At 42.1% G+C, this 24,125-nt stretch overlaps 1 protein-coding gene across 3 annotated transcripts in view; it reads right to left on the bottom strand.

Moving 5' to 3' along the window:
• Positions 1–446: 446 nt before the first annotated feature.
• LOC115203749 (calcium-binding mitochondrial carrier protein SCaMC-2-B) overlaps positions 447–24,125 on the bottom strand; it is a 69,320-nt gene continuing 45,641 nt past the window's right edge. For 2 of the 3 annotated variants that reach the window (XM_029768698.1, XM_029768699.1), the window contains exons 2-9: positions 23,078–23,204; positions 22,670–22,757; positions 21,410–21,521; positions 20,116–20,274; positions 19,293–19,445; positions 18,662–18,937; positions 12,777–12,927; positions 447–4,478 (exon numbers count right to left, since the gene is read on the bottom strand). In XM_029768698.1, the coding sequence (XP_029624558.1) occupies positions 4,294–4,478; positions 12,777–12,927; positions 18,662–18,937; positions 19,293–19,445; positions 20,116–20,274; positions 21,410–21,521; positions 22,670–22,757; positions 23,078–23,204 (1,251 nt within the window). In that variant the 3' untranslated portion in view covers positions 447–4,293. Of the gene's footprint in view, positions 4,479–12,776; positions 12,928–18,661; positions 18,938–19,292; positions 19,446–20,115; positions 20,275–21,409; positions 21,522–22,669; positions 22,758–23,077; positions 23,205–23,386; positions 23,426–24,125 lie in introns of those variants that run through there. The other variant, XM_029768700.1, reaches the window with a different exon arrangement.

Below are 24,125 nucleotides of genomic sequence, written 5' to 3'. Positions count from 1 at the left end.
ACATTGCATTTGTTCTTAAAATGTGTGAAGTTTGTGGCGGTTAATATGGTAGCCTTTCACAGGCCAGATAGGTTGACCAATACTGCCACCCATATGATATAAGTACAACAGGGTGAAGGCTCACTCTTTTCATAGTTATACATGCTCTGCCGGTTGCTTTTGTCAACTGCCATCTCAGTGCAACAGTGACAAAAGCAGAGTTAAAATATAGTTTGACTAATTTTCACTATGGTCTTCTCACTTTGTCTGAGACAAGTTTCATGTTTGGTCCTGTTTTATTTGCTTTACAATCTAACTCCCTCTCCAACTATGTCAATGAGGCCTGATTGGCAGAGGCTGGGACAGACATCGATCCACCATTTGCTATGAAATATTTGTATGTAGTGCTCAAGATGTGAAGAGATTCAGATGTGGGCAATTCAAACCATGACTCAATACAAAAAGTATAATATTGAGTTATTTTATTAACAGTTGTTCCCATATAAGCATAAATACATTTAGCTATAGATGCATTCTTCTACAAAGGACAACAATGGTTCATTTACATAGTTTTCAATACATTCAATAATCTTCTAAATGCATTGAGCTCCAAAAGTATTGGGACAGTGACAATCTTTTGTTGTTGTTTTGGCTTTGTACGCCAGCACTTTGGTAAATAATGTATTGAGACTTTTTGGAGTCACTTATTGTAAATAAGAATATATTATTTCTAAACACTTCTACATGATTACGGATAGTCCTGTATGTATCGTAAATAATGATGAGTGAGAAAGTTACACAAATATCATACCCCTAAGACATGTTAACATCTCACCATTAAAATAACAGGAGGGGGTGTAATGATATGTGTGTGTCTAACTTTCTCACTCATCATTATTCACGATTCAGGATTATCTGTAATCATGGTAGCATCCACATTAATGTAGAAGTGTTTAGAAAACATTCTATTCTTATTCACAATAAAAGCGACTCCAAAATGTCCTAATACATTATTTACCATTAACTTCTATTGGGCACAAAATAACCTGAAACAAAAACAAACAGCAAAGGCATCCAACAAGTTTGTAGAGTAACAAGCTTGATGTAATCATTGTGTGCTAGGAATATGGGACCATATACTGTACTAAACTTTTGACTCCCTAAAAGGGAGGGATTATGTACAAGTTCTGTAATTTTTAAACGGTCACCCGATATGGACAAAAATACCCTGAGATTAAAGCTAACAGTCTGCACTTTAACCCCATAGTATCATTAGGAATCCAAAGTGCTGGAGTACAGAACCAAAACAAACAAAAAAATGTCACTGTCCCAATACTTTTGTAGCTCACTGTAAATCAGGATTTAGTCTGGATATGTTCCCAGCAGCATTGGAGTTCTAAACACAAACTGGTGCGCTTGGAACCTGCTAACAAACCCCGTTCAAAGGCACTTCAATCTTTTGTCTTTCCAATTTACCCTCTGAATGGCACACATACACAACCCATGACTTAATTGTCTCAAGGCTTAAAAATCCTTCTTTAACCTGTCTCCTCCCCTTCATCTACACCGACTGATGTGGATTTAACAAGTGACATCAATAAGGGATCATAGTGTTCACCCGGATTCACCTGGTCGGTCTACGTCATGGAAAAATAATGTGTTCTTAATGTTTTGTATAGTGTACAGATATGCTATACATTTTAGCCTTCAGCGATATAGGGGAACAATATGAATTTCAAGTTTACAAAAGTGATGAGTCTGATTTCCTGCTCGTCAATGCAGGAAATAAGGCGCTACATTTCAGGCAGTATGGAGTGGTATCCTTAGGTGGTGTACAATAATACAGACACAGCCTTTTCCATCCTCTTGTGGAGAGAATATATGGATTCAGGCTCCGGTATTTGCTCTAAAGCAAAAGTGCAAAAGATAAGTACTTATTTTTGTGGAGCTGCACCAACTAGAAAAAGCATTTAGCCAAATAGCGACAACCGACTAAACTCAAAACAACAAGTCCCAAACTCAAGAAATACTAGCTCAAAGGCCGTCAGATGTTGATATTGAGTTATTTCATTTTACCGTCCAGAGAAAATCTATGCAGCCGGCTTTATACTCATATCCCCGTGGACCAGTTTGTACATAAAACATTCTCCATTCAGGCTGCAAAGGTGTCAATTCCTTCCTTAATTCGATTTAATAGATAGAAGACCGAAAAAACAGGGAAAATGTCTGTGCTCTCTTTATGAAATACCATTTTCCACCACCATGCTACAGTGAATAATGCTAGTTGTTGCGTATCGGGTTGCAACAGTCTGTCTTTTCACCCCTGAGCTGTGTTCGAATACTGATACTAACCGCACTAACTGTACTATTTGTGACATGAATTGAGTATTTGGTATGCTTATTGGTCATACTAACTATGGATATAGTTAGTATGTCAAAAGCTCGCCAAAATACGAAGTATACATGTAGTGGATACTTTCCGTGCTTTTAGGGCCCATAATGCAATTCAGAAAATGCGCGTGGCTTCAACTTTTCAGATTGAAAGAAAATGGCGTAAAATATGCATTCGAAGTCCGACGAGAGCGGATACAAATTCATTCCTTTAACTAATTTTGACAAATGTTGAGCAATGTAATGATTTTTCAAATAACTTACACTATTCTTACGAACCATATAGCATTACAGCAGTATGTACAGGTATGTTAACTAGTTACTAAAACAAACTTGTCAGACAGTATATTAGCTATCTGCTATCTAACTACCCAACGTTTAGTGACATGATTATTTACATAATTCTTAGCTAAGTGGTATAGTCGTGCGTTTCAATGGCTATCTACTCCGATTTCAGAGCACTCTCGCACAGAATAACTGATGAATTTACAAATGGACAACACTCTGGATTTACGAACGCCCAGAGCGCACTATCACTCCAGATTGAACTTACAAACACACCCGAAATCGTAAATGTTTAGCTAGTCATTTGTTAGGCTAACAAGCTAGCAAGAGGTTCCATAGCAACAGCATCAACTTCCAGTAGACAGGCGATGCTCTAGTACGCTCAACTGAAACGATACCGTTTGTTTACCGTATACTAAAATTAACTAATAGTATACAGTATGTTAGTATGGGCATTCAAAAACCGCTATAGTTTCAAAATGCTACTGTGGACCGGGGCTAGAATTAGCCACTGTAGCATGGTGGTGGAAAATGGTCTTTCATAATGAAAACTCTGCACATTCTCCCTGTTTTTTTCCCCACCCAGAAACGACTCAATATCGCCATCTTCCTTTCCGAAATGTTACACAGGAAGTGACAGCGTAACGTCTCAAACCTTAATCAGTAGGTAGGTAATCATTATGTGTTGCATTGGATCTTGGAAAACAATATATGAACAGTTTCTGAATATGTTATAGTAACTAAACATCTGCTAACAGTATCTATTCTTTGAGCGCTGCCTGTCTTGGACCATATTTATTTAAATATCTGGTTACAATACAACCTTTTTTATTAACATCAAGACATACACACTTCTTACCAGCTGTTTTAAGACTAAGTGGACAATTATACACTATGGGCATCCAACCTGCATCGCCCTTTCTGTTCAAATCAGTTTAACATTCTCATCAAGCTATACAATGAGAAAAAGGAAAAATATGGAATTAACCAGATAAATCAAAATTTTGAGTTGAGGTTTTGCTCCCTCCAGACAAAATTCATAACAGCTAATGCCCTAATAGTTGCAGCCTCTTACATTTTAATGAATGCTGCATTAAGGCGGATACATATTACATAGGACAACTTTAGATGACAATTAGAAAAGCAGTCTTTCACAACCCAGATAGGTTGACTAATACTGTTAACAAATTTCAAGCAGGTTGAGAATACTGGAGTTCCAGTGAAGAGATTGCTTTTCAGTTAACCTGGGTCTTCAAATTTGATAATAAAAAGCCAACAGTGGACTCATGGTGAAGTACCTCTGGATTGATAACAAAATAACTCCTTACGTAATGATACTTTAAGATTACAGCTATGTGAGAGGATCTCCATCCCCACCTCCCTTCCAGTCATAGTGTCCATTCCCATCTCTCCATTGTTTTTTTGTCCTTAGTGTTGTAATATCTCTCCCCCCTCCCTCCATGTACCTCTCCCCATCTGTCTTCATAACATTTACAGAATGAGATGGTCTCTAACAACCCCAGCTCTGTCTGCTGAAATTCCTCCCTTTTTTCCAAGTCACCCGCACAGTTGCTTGGCAAAGCAAAAATGAACAATTTGGCCTTAAGTGGAGGTGCTACCTCCCTCTCCCCCCAGGCCTCAACGTGACACCACCCCCAGACTCATCTTGAGGTTCTCGTAGACCACGTAGCTGATGCTGACCGCTGGAATGACCTTCATGAAGTTTGGGGCCAGGCCTCGGTAGAGTCCGAATGCACCCTCAGTCTTCACAATGTGTTTGAACAGCCCCGACATGGTCATCTGGGGACCGCCCTCGATGGTGGCTGAGGGGAAAAAACATGAGAAGATGAGCAACATGAAATACACATCGACACTAGGGATGCACCACTCTGGAAACTGGGTCAATATCAATATTATTAGCCATGCTGGTCAATGCTGATGTGGCAACTATATACAGTGCATTCGGAAACTATTCAGACCCCTTGACTTTTTCCACAATTTGTTACGTTACAGCCTTATTCTAAAATGTATTAAAATAGTTTTCCACCTCAATCTACACACAATACCCCATAATCACAAAGCAAAAATAAACTGAAATACCACATTTACATAAGTATTCAGACCCTTTACTCAGTACTTTGTTGAAGCACCTTTGGCAATGATTACAGCCTCGAGTCTTCTTGGGTATGACGCTTCAAGCTTGGCACACCTTTGTTTGGGGAGATTCTCCCATTCATCTCTACAGATCCCCTCAAGCTCTGTCAGGTTGGATGGGGAGCGTCGCGACACAGCTATTTTCAGGTCTCTCCGGAGATGTTCGATCGGGTTCAAGTCCGGGCTCTGGCTGGGCCACTCAAGGACATTTCAGAGACTTATCCCGAAGCTACTCCTGCATTGTCTTGGCTGTGTGCATAGGGTCGTTGTTGTCCTGCTCAAAGATCTCTGTACTTTGCTCCGTTCATCTTTCCCTCAATCCTAACTGGTCTCCCAGTCCCTGCCACTGAAAAACATCCCCACAGCCTGATTCTGCCACCACCATGTGTCATTGTAGGGATGGTGCCAGGTTTCCTCCAGATGTGACACTTGGCATTCTGGCCAAAGAATTCAATCTTGGTTTCAACAGACCAGAGAATCTTGTTTCTCATGGTCTGAGAGTCCTTTAGGTGCCTGTTGGCAAACTCCAAGCGGGCTGTCATGTGCCTTTTACTGAGGAGTGGCTTCCGCCTGGCAACTCTACCATAAAGGCCTGATTGGTGGACTGCTGCAGAGATGGTTGTCCTACTGGAAGGTTATCCCATCTCCACAGAGAAACTCTGGAGGTCTGTCAGAGTGCTCATTGGGTTCTTGGTCACCTCCCTGACCAAGGCATTTCTCCCCCGATTGCGCAGTTTGGCCGGGCAGCCAGCTCTAAGAAGAGTCTTGGTGGTTCCAAACGTCTTCGATTTAAGAATGATGGAGGTCACTGTGTTCTTGGAGACCTTCTGCAGAAATGTTTTGGTACCCTTCCCCAGATCTGTGCCGACACAATCCTGTCTCGGAGCTCTACGGGCAATTCCTTCGACTTCATGGCTTGGGTTTTGCTCTGACATGCACTGTCAACTGTGGGACCTTATATAGACAGGTGTGTGCCTTTCCTATCATGTCCAATCAATTGAATTTACCACAGGTGGACTCCAATCAAGTTGTAGAAACATCTCAAGGATGATCAATGGAAAAAGGGTGCACCTGAGCTCAATTTTTGAGTCTCATATCAAAGGGTCTGAATCCTTATGTAAATAAGGTATGTTTATTTTTTATAAATTTGCAAAATATATATGTTTTCGCTTCGGCATTATGGGGTATTGTGTGTAGATTGATGTAAAATAAACGTGGAAAAAGTCAAGGGGTCTGAATACTTTCTGAATGCACTGTATACAGTACCAAAAGTTTGAACACACCTACTTTTTCAAGGGTTTTTCTTTATTGTTACTATTTTCTATATTGTTGAATAATAGTGAAGACATCTAAACTACGACATAACACATATGAAATCATGTATTAACCAAAAAGTGTTAGCCACCCTTTGCCTTGATGACAGCTTTGCACACTCTTGGCATTCTCTCAACCAGCTTCATGAGGTAGTCACCTGGAATGCATTTCAATTAACAGGTGTGCCTTGTTAAAAGTTAATTTGTGGAATTTATTTTCTTCTTAATGCATTTGAGCAAATCAGTTGTGTTGTGACAAGGTAGGGGTGGTATACAGAAGAAAGACCTATTTGGTAAAAAAGTCCACATGTGAAAAAAGTCTATATTATGTGATTGAGTGCTGCATCAGATGACCTGGCATCCACAAATCACATGACCTTAACCCAATTGAGTTGGATTGGGATGAGTTGGACCGCAGAGTGAAGGAAAAACAGCCAACAAGTGCTCAGCATATGTGGGAACCCCTTCAAGATTGTTGGAAAAGCATTCCAGGTGAAGCTGGTTGAGAGAATGCCAAGAGTGTGCAAAGCTGTCATCAAGGCAAAGGGTGGCTACTTTGAAGAATCTAAAATATAACAAATATTTTGACTTGAACACTTTTTTGGTTACTACATGATTTCATGTGTGTTATTTCATAGTTTTGATGTCTTCACTATTATTCTACAATGTAGAAAATATTAAAACAATGAAAAACCCTTGAATGAGTAGGTGTGTCCAAACTTTTGACTGGTACTGTATGTGTGATAGTTGTTTTGATTTAGAATGGACCATTATCATGCACCTGTATCGAAACAGGAGCAACGGTGAAAAATACATCTTATTTGTGAACTTAAATAGCAAATAGAGGACGCTTTCGCCGTGGTTTATTTTCATGCCAGGTAGGCTATACTCCTGTTGTAAATAAGCAATGTGCTTAATATTAGCCTATAGAAAGTTGATCGTTCTCTTTTCAGTAGAGACCATCATGCTGTTTTCTTGCGCAATTGCATTGCCTATTGAAATATTGCACAACACGAGCTCTCATGAAGAGTTCGATTACTACATGATTCCATATGTGCTATTTCATAGTTCTGATGAAATAAGTGTCACCAACAAAGCACCCCCACACCATCACACCTCCTCCACCATGCATCCATTCACCTACTCTGGTTCTCACAAAGCGGTTGGAACCAAAATCTCAAATTTGGACTCATCAGACCAAAGTACAGATTTCCACCGGTCTAATGTACATTGCTTGTGTTTCTTGGCCCAAGCAAGTCCCTTCTTTTGGTGTCCTTTAGTGATGGTTCCTTTGCAGCAATTCGACCATGAAGGCCTGATTCATGCAGTGTCCACTGAACAGTTGACATTGAGATGTGTGTTACTTGAACTCTGTGAAGCATTTATTTGGGCTGCAATTCTGAGGCTGGTAACTTATGAACTTATCCTCTGCAGCAGAGGAAACTCTGGGTCTTACTTTCCTGTGGCAGTCCTCATGAGAGCCAGTTTTATCATAGCACTTGAAGAAACTTTCAAAGTTCTTGAAATGTTCCGGATTGACCGACCTTCATGTCTTAAAGTAATGATGGACTGTCGTTTCTCTTTGCTTATTTGAGCTGTTCTTGCCATAATATGGACTTCGTTTTTTACCAAATAGGACTATCTTCTGTATACCATCCCTACCTTGTCACAACACAACTAATTGGCTCAAACACATTAAGAAGGAAAGAAATTCTAAGGTGTATGTAAACTTCCGACTTCAACTGTATATTGATTTGTTTAACACTTTTTTGGTTATTACATGATTTCGTGTGTATCATTTCATAGTTTAGACATCTTCACTATTATTCTACTATGTAGAAAATAGTAAAAATAAAGAAAAAGCCTTGGATGAGTAGGTCTGTCCAAACATCCCCGTTATTTGCAAGAGGAAGAAACGCAGGTACAGGGGACACAGAGCGGGAAGCCCCGTGAGGACTCGCAGAAGGCGAATGGGAAAGCTGCAGTTACCGTCAATATTACTCACCAACGTGCAATCATTGGACAATAAATTAGAGACGAGGCACGATCACGAATATCCTACCAACGGGACATCAAAAACTGTAATACCCTATGTTTCACGGAATCGTGGCTGAATGACGACATGGATATTCAGCTAGCGGAATATACGCTGCACCGGCAAGATAGAACAGCACACTCCGGTAAGACGAGGGGGGGGGGGGGGGCAGTCTGTGCATATTTGTAAACAACATCTGGTGCACAAAATCTGAGGAAGTCTCTAGATTTTGCTCGCCTAATGTAGAGTATATTGTGATAAATTGTAGGCCACACTACTTGCCTAGAGAGTTTTCAGCTATACTTTTCGTGGCTGTTTATTTACCACCACAGACAGATGCTGGCACTAAGACCACACTCAGTCAGCTGTATAAGGCCATAAGCAAACAGGAAACCACTCACCCAGAGACAGCGCTCCTACTGGCCGGAGACTTTAATGCATGGAAACTGAAATGAGTTCTACCAAATTTCTATCAACATGTTAAACGTGCAACCAGAGGGAAAATAAATTCTACATCACCTGTTCTCCACACACAGAGACGCGTACAAAGCTCTCCCTCACCCTCCATTTGGTAAATCCGACCACAACTCTATCCTCCTGATTCCTGCCTACAAGCAAAAATTAAAGCAGGAAGCACCAGTGACTCGGTCTACAAAAAAGTCGTCAGATGAAGCAGATGCTAAACTACAGGACTATTTGCTATCACAGACTGGAACATGTTCCGGGATGCTTCCGATGACATTGAGGAATACACCACATCAGTCACTGGCTTTATCAATAAGTGCATTGAGGACATCGTCCCCACAGTGACTGTACATACATACCCCAACCAGAAGCCATGGATTACAGGCAACATTCGCAATGAGCTAAAGGGCAGAGCTACTGCTTTCAAGGTGCGGGACTCTAACCCGGAAGCTTACAAGAAATCCTGCTATGCCCTGCGACGAACAATCACAGGCAAAGCATCAATACGTGACTAAGATTGAATCATACTACAACGGCTCCGACACTCATTTTATGTGGCAGGGCTTGCAAACTATTACAGACTACAAAGGGAAAGCACAACCGAGAACTGCCCAGTGACACTACCTACCAGACGAGCTAAATCACCTATGCTCGCTTCGAGGCAAGCATGAGAGCATCAGCTGTTCCGGACGACTGTGATCATGCTCTCCGTAGCCGACGTGAGTAAGACCTTCAAACAGGTCAACATACACAAGGCTGCGGGGCCAGACGGATTACCAGGATGTGTGCTTCGAGCATGTGCTGACCAACTGGCAGGTGTCTTCCCTGACATTTTCAACATGTCCCTGATTGAGTCAGTAATACTAACATGTTTCAAGCAGACTACCATAGTCCCTGTGCCCAAAAACACAAAGGCAACCTGCCTAAATGACTACAGACCCGTAGCACTCACGTCTGTAGCCATGAAGTGCTTTGAAAGGCTGGTAATGGCTCACATCAACACCATTATCCCAGAAACCCTAGACCCACTCCAATTTGCATACCGCCCAAACAGATCCACAGATGCAATCTCTATTGCACTCCACACTGCCCTTTCCCACCTGGATAAAAGGAACACTTATGTGAGAATGCTATTCATTGACTACAGCTCAGCGTTCAACACCATAGTACCCTCAAAGTTCACCACTAAGCTAAGGATCCTGGGACTAAACGCCTCTGCAACTGGATCCTCGCCTTGCTGACGGGCCGCCCCCAGGTGGGGAGGGTAGGTAGCTACACATCTGCCACGCTGATCATTAACACTGGAGCCCCCCAGGGGTGCGTGCTCAGTCCCCTCCTGTACTCCCTGTTCACCCACGACTGCATGGCCAGGCACAACTCCACCATCATTAAGTTTGCAGACAACACATCAGTGTTGTAGAGATTGCATCAGTGCCTGATCACCAACAACGACGAGACAGCCTATAGGGAGAAGGTCAGAGATCTGGCTGTGTGGTGCCAGAATAACAACCTATCCCTCAACGTAATCAAGACTAAGGAGATGATTGTGAACTACAGGGAAAGGAGGACCAAGTACGTCCCCATTCTCATCGACGGGGCTGTAGTGGAGCAGGTTGAGAGCTTCAAGTTCCTTGGTGTCCACAAGACAGTCATGAAGAGGGCACGACAAAGCCTATTCCCCCTCAGGGAACTAAAAAGATTTGGCATGGGTCCTGAGATCCTCAAAAGTTTCTACAGCTGCAACATCGAGAGCATCCTGACTGGTTGCATCACTGCCTGGTACGGCAATTGCTCGGCCTCCGACCGCAAGGCACTACAGAGGGTAGTGCGTACGGCCCAGTACATCACTGGGGCTAAGCTGCCTGCCATCCAGGACCTCCACACCAGGCGGTGTCAGAGGAAGGCTCTAAAAACTGTCAAAGACCCCAGCCACCCCAGTCATTGACTGTTCTCTCTACTACCGCATGGCAAGCAGTACCGGAGTGCCAAGTCTAGAACAAAAAAGCTTCTCAACAGTTTTTACCCCTAAGACATAAGACTCCTGAACTGGTAATCAAAAGGCTACCCCGACTATTTGCATTGTGTGCCCCCCCAACCCCTCTTTTTACGCTGCTGCTACTCTGTTTATCATATATGCACAGCCACTTTAACGATACATTCATGTACATACAACCTCAATTGGCCCGACCAACCAGTGCTGCCGCACATTGGCTAACCGGGCTATCTGCATTATGTCCCGCCACCCACCAACCCCTCTTTACGCTACTGCTACTCTCTGTTCATCATATATGCATAGTCACTTTAACCATATCTACATGTACATACTACCTCAAATCAGCCTGACTAACCGGTGACTGCATGTAGCCTCGCTACTGTATATAGTGTCATGACGTTGGCCTGAGGGGGGAGGTTTATGACCCCCATAAATCCCTTTCCCCTCTCTTTACTCTACCGATGTGATTATTGAAAATCCCTTTGTTAACATTGAGAGAGTCTGGTGACATCAAAAGATGGGAAACGGAACCATATTTCTGTAATCCAACCAGTTGAAAATATGCGTTGGTACTTAATGAATATTATGTCAGATCAGTTGGCGTCTGAGACATTATTACTGATGATAGGACGACAAACTGTATCTCGGAAAGTCTACACATTATAGTTATCAGATTCACATGGAATTGTTGTGCAATTTAAATGTTTAAATATTTGTGAAAAGATGAAATGTAATTTTAGCTTCTTAAATGAGAGAACAGTTTGTCATAACACCACTCTGCTCACTCGGAGGCCCCGCCCAAGTGAACAGACATGGGTTGTAAACTATGAAACATGGCCCTCTCTCCCAGTCCTATATAAGCCCCTTGACGAAAATGTAACTTTCTGTTCCAAGGACGTGCGTCCCCACGTTGAAAGAACAAAGACCACCTACAGAACTAAGCCAACATCAGCAAGAACCTAACACAATTGGCATCGAATTGCAATGTGTAGGTGACGACCTACACGCCGGAAGGATGAATTTCGACTATACCAGCCAGAATATAGCATGAGTTTAAAGTATGGCAACTTGGTATGAACTTTGAACTCGTATTCACTAATGAAGTGATCCCCTCTAAACGTGGGCTAGGAGAGGACGGGCAGAGTATCCATTCTACCACGCTCCAGTTCACCACTAGACAGTCTTCAGAGGACCAGAGATCCATGCTGGACCACCCGGCCTACCATCTACGACCAATCTACTGAAGCGCAGCTCAGAGTAAATATTTATTGCATTTTCCTTTTTCAAATGGGCGGTAATTTAGAATGCATAATATACTGTATTTACGGTGGCATAGCTTCTCCTTTTCTTACTCAGTCTTCCCGCTCTTTCACTCAAACCCAATCCCCCTCTCTTTGTGTAACCAGCTGTCATATCGGTTCCGTCCGCTAGAGATGTTTTCCTTTTATGACAATTTGTAATCAATGTATGATCCATTCTGTGTAGATGTAATTCTGTGTGATTATTTAGGTATTTAGTAAATAAATAATTAAACCAAATTTTGTATTGCTGATTCAACTTGTTAGCCATGGTTCGTGAAGATATCTGAAAGTTGTAAATTCTTGGTTGAGACTAAATAAAGTGACGATTAAATATTGACTGCTATTGAGGTAAAAGATTACTAGGTCTTTAAGAGTTTATTCGGAAGATAACAGCTCTATAAACATTATTTTAAGTTCATTACATTAACCTGATTAGCTTAATCAGGTAATATTAATTACAGAGAAATTATTTTATAGAATAGCATGTTATATCACTTAATCCGGCATAGCCAAAGACACAACAATAGCCTCGCTACTGTTGTTTTTATTTCTTTACTTACCTATTGTTCACCTAATACCTTTTTTGCACTATTGGTTAGAGCCTGTAAGTAAGCATTTCACTGTAAGGTTGTATTCGGCGCACGTGACAAATAAACTTTGATTTACTGTATATATTATATGTAATAAAATATCACTACCCCTGTACCCCACTACCAATATGAACACAGACATTATACATCCCCGATTAACACATTCCTTGGCACCACAGATTTTGGTGGGTCCATGAAACAAACCTTTCACTAATTAATTCTATGCAAGTTATCTAATGAAACTCCAAATAGGTTTTGGCGTGGGTGTACCTTGAGCCTGCATTCGGGTCCTGACCAGGGCCAGGGGGTAGCTGGCCAGCTGTCCACAGGTGCTGGAGGTGGTACCGCAGGCTAACAGGACGAACACCCCCGGGTCAGCACTGTCTGTGGCATAGCGCTGCAGCCATGAGTTCTTCAGAGTCTGGATGGAGGGAGACAAAAGAGTGGGAAAAAGAAAGATATACAAAATTGTTAGCTGAAGAGAGAAAATGTGTGGTCCTGAGAGATAAGAACACCAGAGAGGAGACTGGATGTTCTAATAGTATTACAAAGCCTCCAAGCAACACACACACGGTTTCCGTTACAGTAATAGCTGGCTTTTGGCCAATATTTTTTTTTTAAATTGCCGGCCAAATTGATTCATCGATGGAAATACCAGTCGAGTGTGTTTTCGTTAGGTAAATAAGATGCATGATGACTAACAACTATCACATGCGCACAGCACAGGCCTACAAAGCCTATTTTCAGCTGGATTTCTTCTGCGTCTACCCAGTTGGTTGCTGCTGTAAAACATGTGCTTTTATAAGCCCAGTCATTGGGCAACAATTCTAAATGCTTTGATGGCCACGATTAAAAAAAATGTATACTATTTTTTATTTGGTAATTGAAGATAGCCTAGGCAAATGCAGCAGTAGGCCTATAACTTCCATTGTCAACCAAAAGTAAAAATACAGTGCATTCGGAAAGTATTCAGACCCCTTCCCTTTTTCCACATTTTGTTACATTACAGCCTTATTCTAAAATTGATTAAATAACTTTTTCCCCTCATCAATCTACACACAATGCTCCATAATGACAAAGTGAAAACAGGCTTTTAGACTTTTTGAAAATGTATTAAAAATAAACATACCTTATTTACTTAAGTATTCATACGCTTTGCTATGAGACTCGAAATAGAGCTCAGGGGCATCCTGTTTCCCTTGATCATCCTTGAAACTTGGAGTCCACCTGTGGTAAATTCAATTGATTGGACATGACTTGGAAAGGCACACACCTATCTATATAAAGGTCCTACAGTTGACAGTGCAGGACAGAGCAAAAACCAAGAGGTCGAAGGAATTGTCTGTAAAGCTCAGAAACAGGATTGTGTCGAGGCACAGATCTGGGGAAGGGTACCAAAACATTTCTGCAGCATTGAAGGTCCCCAAGAACACAGTGGCCTCCATAATTCTTAAATGGAAGAAGTTTAGATCCACCAAGACTCTTCCTAAAGCTGGGCTCCCGAGTGGCACAGCAGTCTAAGGCACTGCATCTCAGTGCTAGAGGCGTCACTACAGACCCTGGTTCGATTCCAGGCTGTATCACAACCGGCTGTGATTGGGAGTGCCATAGAGCGGCGCACAATTGGCTGCCCGGCCAAAGTGAGTAATCGCGGGAGAAAGACCTTGGTCTGGGAGGTGACCAAGAACCCGACGGTCACTCTGACAGAGCTCTAGAGTTCCTCTGTGGAGAACCTTCCAGAAGGACAACCATCTCTGCAGCAGTCTACCAATGGTAGAGTGGCAAGACAGAAGCCACTCCTCAGGAAAAGGCCCGCTTGAGGTTTTCCAAAAGGCACCTAAAGGACTCTCAGACCATGATTAACAAGATTCTCTGATCTGATGAAACCAAAATTGAACTCTTTGGCCTGAATGCCAAGCGTCACGTCGGAAACCTGCCACTATCCCTACGGTGAAGCATGGTGGGGGCATCATCATACTGTGGGGATGTTTTTCAGCGGCAGGGACTGGGAGACTAGTCAGGATCAAGGGAAAAATGAAAACCTGCTCCAGTCCTCAGACTGGGGCGAAGCCCGGACTTGAACATCTCTGGATAGACCTGAAAATAGCTGTGCAGCGACGCTCCTCATCCAGAGGATCTGCAGAAAAGAATGGAAGAAAATCCCAAATACAGGTGTGCCAAGCTTGTAGCGTCATACCAAGAAGACTCAAGGCTGTAATCGCTGCCAAAGGTGCTTCAACAAAGTACTGAGTAAAGGGTCTGAATACTTATGTAAATGTGATCCATTTCTTTCTTTAATAAATTTGAAAAGAATTCTAAACACCTGTTTTCACTGTCATTATGGGGTATTGTGTATAGATTAATGAGGGAAAAAAATTATCTAATCCATTTTATAATAAGGCTGTAACATAACAAAATGTGGAAAAAGTCAAGTGGTCTGAATACTTCCCGAATGTGCTGTACATTAAGCAGACACATAAACAGTACAAAATATCCTGAAGAAATTCAGGTTATTTCTATCGCTTTCATCTCTTTACTCAGCCTGTCTGCCTCCCTTTTTATCTGTCTTGACTTGAGCTATTGAAGTGCAATATTGTATCATATCAATCAACTGGGTTGGCTGAAGTTGTCACTAGTGAACTTGCGGGCCGATCACATACAGTATATCGATCGCTCTTATGCGTGGGAATACTTTGGAACATGAGCTCAATTGCTGCTGTTAAGGTATTTCAGTTCTTTATTTTTAAACCTATTTTTGCTTTGTCATTTTGGGGTATTATGTGTAGATGGATTAAATAAAACATTTTCTCATCAATTTTAGAATAAGGCTATAATGTAACAAAATGTAGAAAAATGGAAGGGGTCTAAATACTTTCCAAATGCACCATATATACAGACACTTAGGCGGCCAAATAAAATCACCCGCGGGTCAAATTCAATAGGCAGCAACGATAAGTGAGAAAGGTAGTGGCATAAATATTATACCCCCCAAAAAATGTTAACCTCCCCTGTTATTGTAATGGTGAGAGGTTAGCATGTCTTGGGGGTATGATATAAAATGCTAACCTCCCCTGTTATTGTAATGGTGAGAGGTTAGCATGTCTTGGGGGTATGATATAAAATGCTAACCTCCCCTGTTATTGTAATTGTGAGAGGTTAGCATGTCTTGGGGGTATGATATTTGTGCTTCTATCTTCCCCACTCATCATTATTATTCCCAATTATTTAATCATGGAAGCAACCACATTAATGTAGAAGTGTTTAGAAACATATTCTATTCTAATTTACAATAAAAAAGTGACACCAAAATGACAGTACATTATTTACCATTAATTTCTATTGGGCAGAAAATAATCTGAAATACAACCAAAACAAATGCATCCAACAAGTTTGTCACAAGCTTGAAGTAATCATTGAATGCTAAGAATATGGGACCAAATACTAAACTTTTACCACATTAACACACAAGTCAATTTGTCCCAATCATTTTAGGGGACCAAAAGTGAGGGATTACGCACAAAAAGTGGTGTAATTTCTAAACGGTTCACCCAATATAGATGAAAATACCCTCAAATTAAAGCTGACAGCCTAAACTTCAACCTCATAGTCATCGTATCACTTCCAATCCAAAGTGCTGGAGTACAGAACAAAAACAAAATTGTCACTGTCCCAATTCTTTGAGCTTACTGTATGGAATTTATAAAAATAAACAATAAAAAAAGGGGAAAACCAATTCACACAATGAATGCGCAAGAATTGGCGAGAGACAGCTAAGTGCATTCTGGAGAGCTGAGCGCATCCTGGAGATCTTCGCCACACATAGCCCCCCCTTCTTGTCTAAACATTTTAAATTATACTCAAGATACATTATCTTCACACATATTTTAGATGCTTTTCACTGACAGCTCATCAGCTTGGCCAATTGCCACGCGTTTTGCCCATATTGGCACACAGTGAGGGGAAAAAGTATTTGATCCCCTGCTGATTTTGTACGTTTGCCCACTGACAAAGAATTGGTCAGTCTATAATTTTAATGGTAGGTTTATTTGAACAGTGAGAGACAGAATAACAACAACAAAAAATCCAGAAAAAAACATGTCAAAAATTGTATAAATTTATTTGCCTTTAAATGAGGGAAATAAGTATTTGGCCCCCTCTCAATCAGAAAGATTTCTGGCTCCCAGGTGTCTTTTATACAGGTAACGAGTTGAGATTAGGAGCACACTCTTAAAGGGAGTGCTCCTAATCTCAGTTTGTTACCTGTATAAAAGACACCTGTCCATAGAAGCAATCAATCAGATTCCAAACTCTCCACCATGGCCAAGATCAAAGAGCTCTCCAAGGATGTCAGGGACAAGATTGTAGACCTACACAAGGCTGGAATGGGCTACAAGACCATCGCCAAGCAGCTTGGTGAGAAGGTGACAACAGTTGGTGCGATTATTCGCAAATGGAAGAAACACAAAAGAACTGTCAATCTCCCTTGGCCTGGGGCTCCATGCAAGATCTCACCTCGTGGAGTTGCAATGATCATGAGAACGGTGAGGAATCAGCCCAGAACTACACGGGAGGATCTTGTCAATGATCTCAAGGCAGCTGGGACCATAGTCACCAAGAAAACAATTGGTAACAAACTACGCCGTGAAGGACTGAAAGCACATATACATGCCCGTCTGAAGTTTGCCAATGAACATCTGAATGATTCAGAGGACAACTGGGTGAAAGTGTTGTGGTCAGATGAGACCAAAATGGAGCTCTTTGGCATCAATTCAACTCGCCGTGTTTGGAGGAGGAAGAATGCTGCCTATGACCCCAAGAACACCATCCCCACCGTCAAACATGGAGGTGGAAACATTATGCTTTGGGGGTGTTTTTCTGCTATGGGGACAGGACAACTCCACCGCATCAAAGGGACAATGGACTGGGCCATGTACCGTCAAATCTTGGGTGAGAACCTCCTTCCCTCAGCCAGGGCATTGAAAATGGGTTGTGGATGGGTATTCCAGCATGACAATGACCCAAAACACACGGCCAAGGCAACAAAGGAGTGGCTCAAGAAGAAGCACATTAAGGTCCTGGAGTGGCCTAGCCAGTCTCCAGACCTTAATCCCATAGAAAATCTGTGGAGGGAGCTGAAGGTTCGAGTTGCCAAACGTCAGCCTCGAAACCTTAATGACTTGGAGAAGATCTGCAAAGAGGAGTGGGACAAAATCCCTCCTGAGATGTGTGCAAACCTGGTGGCCAACTACAAGAAACGTCTGACCTCTGATTGCCAACAAGGGTTTTGCCACCAAGTAGTAAGTCATGTTTTGCAGAGGAGTCAAATACTTATTTCCCTCATTAAAATGAAAATCATTTAATACAATTTTTGACATGCGTTTTTCTGGATTTTTTTGTTGTTATTCTGTCTCTCACTGTTCAAATAAACCTACCATTAAAATTATAGACTGATCATTTCTTTGTCAGAGGGCAAACGTACAAAATCAGCAGGGGATCAAATATTTTTTCCCCCTCACTGTAAGCCTATACAAGCTTGTGATTTGAAACAATCCACAGCAACTTTTTTTAAAGAAGCTAATGATCCTTGATTCCTATGTTGCTAAGTCATGCTCTCTGGTGAAGTATTTTGAATAGACGGGAGTAATTTAACATTTTGGGATAATTTATTTCAATTTACTTTAGGGGAAGCTATTGAACACGCCACCTATGAAAGACTTCCTCATATGCCATTTCTCTTCTGTTCTATTGGTTTTCATATCAACTTTCTTTCGTTGTCCAGAAGCACAGTCATAGTCATATTAGCAAGCCATTTGTAACTGAGATTTTCATCTGTCACATAGGCTTATGGAACCGCTCGCATCAGGTGCGCTGTTTAGAATGTTGTTTTCCCACGAATTGCATTTTGGCAAATGTTTGAAAAGGATGTTTAATTGGCGGCTTCTTTACAGGAGTTGCATGTTCTGTTATGATGCATTACCCATAATCTAAATGTGATTTCTGTCATTCTGAGCACTGTGGTAAACACACTAATGGGTTACACACCCAATGCATATGGGTCCCGTAAATTTCCCATAACGGACGGTTAATTTAAATCTACCCGGTCACGTTGTCCGGCGTCACATTTTCCTAACATAAACCTTGACACACACACACACCTCGTAGACAGCCAGGTCAATGCCAGCATAGGGGATGATGCCTATCAAGTTTGGAATGTATCCCTTGTAGAAAGCGGTCATGCCCTCCTTCCGGAAGATGTGTTTGGCGCAGTCAGCAATGCCAGAGAACTGGCCCGTCTTCCTCAGGGCTAGGCGGGTCTTCAACACCTCCATGGGGTAAATACTGCTCTGGGCAATGGCTCCAGCCAGAGATCCCGCCACAAACCTCTCCAGGATGCCCAGTGTCTCCTGGTTGCTGCCTATCAAACGTTTGATCTGCACAACACAACTCTGGTTAGTGACAGTCCTGAAAAGCATTTGAGTTCAACTGTGAGAGGCCATGAGGGGACATAGTCAAGACCAACTTGGTTAGTGACAGTCCTCAAAAGCATTTGAGTTCAACTGTGAGAGGCCATGAGAGGACATAGTCAAGACCAACTTGGTAAGTGACAGGAGCTTATAGAGGTATTTCCCCTGAGTATGCTCCTAGACAAAGTCTGAAGGAGATATTTTTGGCCGAAGGACAGTAAACTACAGAGCGGTTAATACCAAAACGTTCATTGACTTCAACTTGACGGCACTAGAAAGGGTCTCGCCATATTAAAGTAAAGGTGCTGAACAATAGGGTTACCTGCTCGTAAGCCATGAACTTGATGGCTGACTCAGGGGCGATCTTGATGACATTCATGCCATTGCCTCGCCATAGTGACCTCATACCGCCCTCGCGTATCATATGGTTGAAGCCGCCGGCAATGCACATGCTGTTGGTACGGGAGGCGTGGACCTGGTAATGAGACCGTAAGACAGATCGTTACATCATTCAATCGCCATGTTGACAGGTGAACAAGTTTTTTAACTGACTTGAAACAAGGAGGAACCGTAAGCCACTTTTTCTCCTCTCTATAATGTTGGTGGAATGTGTCAACACATTGTTCATGTTTTCATGTAATTTTACTGTTATAGTGCTCCGTTTCCATCTATCCGCTCATAAAAAAAACACTGGGAATGAGTGGACACAGATAGATGGAGCATGGGATGAAAAGATAAAGAAGAACGAACTCTGAGTTATCTATCTATCTCAGTGGGCTTCTGCTGACATGAGTGCTTCTGTTCTGTGCGTCTCAATCCTTGCGGGTGCTGTCAGTGGAATTGCACTCACTAGCAGAAAGTGTCCTAAGGACTTATGCAATTGTCTCTCTGCAAACGGATATATACACATAGGTTATATTAATAGTGTATAAGCTAAAGGTGGGGTTATGTTTTAAGCTTGTTTTTAAATGTGAGCCAAATATCATGACTGGCTGTTTAAAGTTGAAGTGAACTAAGAATGGTTGCATTAAAGAGGATCGGGGTTCACTTGCAGTGTGAACACAAAAATAACTGGAGTTTTTGGATATTTTCATTCTTAACTGAGGTCAGTTTTTTAAATATTCTCCCCATGGGAGTGTCCTTACCTGCATGAGCACTTTGAGCCGGTCCAGGGGTGCGGTGCAGGTTCGAGACACGGCGCCGGCTGCCCCTCCAGCCACTAAGTGTCGCCACCACATCCCAGTCTTCTTTTCCTCGGCTGTAAACTCATCTGGCACCATCAAACTCTCCCCCACATCAAATATCTACAGACAGACAGGAGCAGGTCAGGGCAGTGGAAGGAGGACGACACACACAGCGGGGTACCACGATTGACATATGAAGTTGTTGGACTGGTGGGTCAATATTCCTGATTCTAACCTGTGACCAACAGTATTATGAAATCATAAGCCAACACATATAGGCATCCCATTGGGATATAATTGAAAGCTTTGTTTTGACAACTGTAGAGGGGGGTCCAATAAGGCAGAGAAGCATCACAGGTTCACAGTATGTAAACCGGTATTACAAAACAGTTCCACCTCCTGCAGGGGATCAGCCAGTCGGTGCTCCACGATAATTTAAACAGGAATGTCTCTTGACATTAACTGTGAGCTCTTAGAAGGGGTCACAACAAATCGTGAGAGCACCAACTGTATTTCAGCTGCGAGAGACGCTTTTAACCCATTCAAATTCGCTTAAGTTCAAGTACACTTAGAGAGTGGTAGTCTCTCAATTTAAACAGGTCCCCCTGTGGCACGCGCAAACGTACCGTGATAGCTGGTCGAACCGATGAGGATATAACATTCACCGGGGGAATCAAATAAAAAGGCATCCTGCTCCAAAACTCTAATTCATGTAAGCAACAGTACTTCTTATGGTCCCGTGTCACTCCAATATAAAAATGGACCTTTATGAACACGACGAGTGTGTGAACTGAATCTCCACTATGATCTACAGGAACGGCTGTCTGCCCTCCTGGCCTAACAGGTAGTGGAAAAGCTTGCTGATTGACGTCAGCGGAAGGTGGTTGGTTGATCTGTTCAAGGGGATTAAGCAGGATCACAGTGACCCGTTTGGCTCCTTCAGGGAGTATTTCCGGGAACCCTGGTCAGGGCCTAGACAGCTAATATGGCTGGGGCATGGAGAGTGTCTGTGGGACCATTAACAATATATGAACACAACTATGCTTTTCTATAAAGAAAAAAAGGACAAACAGCCCTTAAATTCCTTCCTTTGTTTACAGTATTTGTCATTCAAAGCTTTAATAGCTGAAGACAGTTATATAAATGTGTTTCATACTTTCCTGGTAGATTTTACTTGATGAAAAACAACCAAAGCTTGTTATTTTGAACAACCTTGAGAGAAAAAGTGCTGTTTTTCTTTTTAACTTAGTCTTACCGTTGAGTGTTTCCAGTGCAGGATGATCTCGGGAATGTTATTGGCGGGGTGCAGTAGGTGGTAGTCTCTCCACTCGTTCCAGTCGATGGTCATTGTGCCATTCTTGTCCATGCTGTTGACAGAGAAAGAGAAAAGACCAGAACCATTACAATGTAGCTTCTTACAGCGCATATTCTCTTTTGTTTCACCAGACCACCTATGTGTGTGTGCCTGAATTCAGAAGCAGTATGCTCACACATGCACACCTTTTGGATAAAAGGATCAAAGCCTTTAAGTGCTGCTTTTTTCCCTTTCCAAATTGAAGCATGAAATGGGCATTTTGTGTGTTGGGAATCATTCAGTACTCTTCTTAATTTGGACTTTTCACAAGTAATTGAAGGGATGCAGCTTTTTTCTGTCGCTTTCTTTGTAAATGAAAAAAAACAAAAAAAAAACAAACACAGTAGAATAAGAAGCGAAGACGATGCATTGTCTTGTGACAGGCAGGGCAAGCAGATGGAGAGGATTCCATTACTTACTACATTATTCTGAGACCAGCAAAAGGTTGAAAGGTAGAGAGAAAAGGGAGAGGGGAGGCACAGAAAAAGAGAGGACAGGGAGAAGCACACACACACACACACACACACACACACACATTTAGAACTAAAAAGAAAGAAGGGGGATATCATGGAATCTTAGTGATTCAGTGATTCCATATTGGACAAGGTAACTGGCTAAATATGTAACAAAAAAAAAAGATCTACATATTGGTATTAAAACAAAGATGCAACACTTCACTTCAGTCAGAGAAGAAAATAAAGCTAGGTTTATATTAACCAGAGTAAATAATAATTTCCTCCTCTAACCAATATGCCTAAAAAGTGTGCTTCCTTATATCTATAAAAGGCCAAGCCCCAAAAAAGCCATGACAGCATAGGAGTGGCAGCTCTGACCAGGGCTAGCAGGCAGTATCCCGGTGCTTGGAGGGAAACACTTTTGTGGACTCGGGATACCCAGTTGATCCAAGCATCTAGCTAACCGCCAGTGGTAAAAAGACGACACTGACTGCAAACAGTCAAGACTGGTTCGCCAGTCAGGAATTAGAGGTGAAATGGAGAAAGGGGGCAAAAAAGTAGAGAGAGTAAGAAGTAGGAGTATGAGGTAGAGAAGAGACTAAATGCATGCTGGACTGACTAACACAAACAGACACTTGTGGGCTAATGGTTTAGACAAGAGTGTTGGTGAGACGGGAGACACGTCAGCCCAGGTTGACAGCCTTACCTTTTGAGGATCTTCTCTGCCTGCTGCTCGGAGATGTTAACCCCCAGGTCTCGAAGGGACTGCATGATTTCCTGCTTGTCAATACGACCTGCGGGGCAAAAGAGTAAACCTCAACATCAGCCACTCGTAAGGGGCTGACCGGATCTCACTGACCGGATATTATATCAACGTTTTTACTACCAGCTTATAAAATAGAATCTCAATGTATTAGACCTAAAGACTGAATTTTCTCAGTTAATGTCATTGTGTATGCACAACTAAACCCAATGCATAATTTCCCCCCAAGTGAATAGTACAGCATAGCACTTTGTAGGCTAAACCGTGGTTTAAGATAAACATAGTGATACAAGTGAAAGCATTCAGTGGTTGTGTGGCTCCGGCCTATGTGGCCCCTCTCTGTGTTCTTACCATCGTTCTTCTTGTCCAGGCTTTTGAAGACCAGCCGGAGCTTCTTCTCGTGGTCTCTCAGATAGTGGACAAACTCCTCAAAGTCCAGCTGGCCGTCCAGGTCCTTATCTCCCGCTTTAACTATTTTCTGTCAGAAAATAAGGAGAGGATTTTTACACTTCGATGAGAATTTAAATATCAATTTACATACAGGCTGAAGAGTAGCAAGGATAGAACTGTAGGTTTAAAAAGAAAATTGACGATTCTCAAGGCAAGGGGAAATTGACGCCTATGTTTAGTTAAAACTATGACAAAAGGTGAGCCTGTTACATTTGGATAAGGAGACCAAGACAAAGAGATGGACTGAGTGACTTGAGGACAGGAGTGTAGATCAGTGAGTGGAAGGTTACAACCACAAGCCACCTGGGTCTTGTTTGCTCCAGAGTGGTCACATAGTTGACATCACCTGGTCCACCTGCTCCATTAGTGTGGAGTGTTTAGACCAGGGCTGCCTAAATTTCAGTTTGTTTCTACCTGGTAGTTAATGGCACTCACCTGGTGTCCCAGGTTTGAATTAATCCCTGATTAGAAGGAGAGGATGAAAACCCTCCAGGACTGGAATTGGGCAGCCCTGGTTTAGACCATCACAGGCACGTTGAACTCTAGCTCAGGCCTAGCTAAAGGAGCACACAGGCTGTTCAAGCCATTTAGTTTAGTTTATTAATTCGACCATTTAAAAAAAAAAAAAGGAAAAAAAAGCACACATAAAACATGAAAAAGCCATACATGCACATGAGTAAAATCATGTAGGATAACACACAAAGCCTGGGACTTATTTCCATTGTGGTCCTCTTGAGACAAGATGGTTAGGCAAGATCGAGCACAGTTAAACAGTATGGCATTGAGATAAAACATAAAAACAAAGAACAACATCTCGCTCATCATTGCAGTTACATCGTAGGGGTTATTCACATGGGCACAGAAGACAAACATATTTTTACTTTATTTTAAAAGCTGCCCAGAGAGGACATTGTTTTTATAGGCAGAGGCAACTCATTCCATTCTGAGG

The sequence above is a fragment of the Salmo trutta genome, chromosome 12, assembly GCF_901001165.1.
Source record: "Salmo trutta chromosome 12, fSalTru1.1, whole genome shotgun sequence".
Taxonomy (NCBI): domain Eukaryota; kingdom Metazoa; phylum Chordata; class Actinopteri; order Salmoniformes; family Salmonidae; genus Salmo; species Salmo trutta.
The sequence above is the reverse complement of the archived record's forward strand: the minus strand, read 5'-3'. Positions and strand labels throughout refer to the sequence as shown.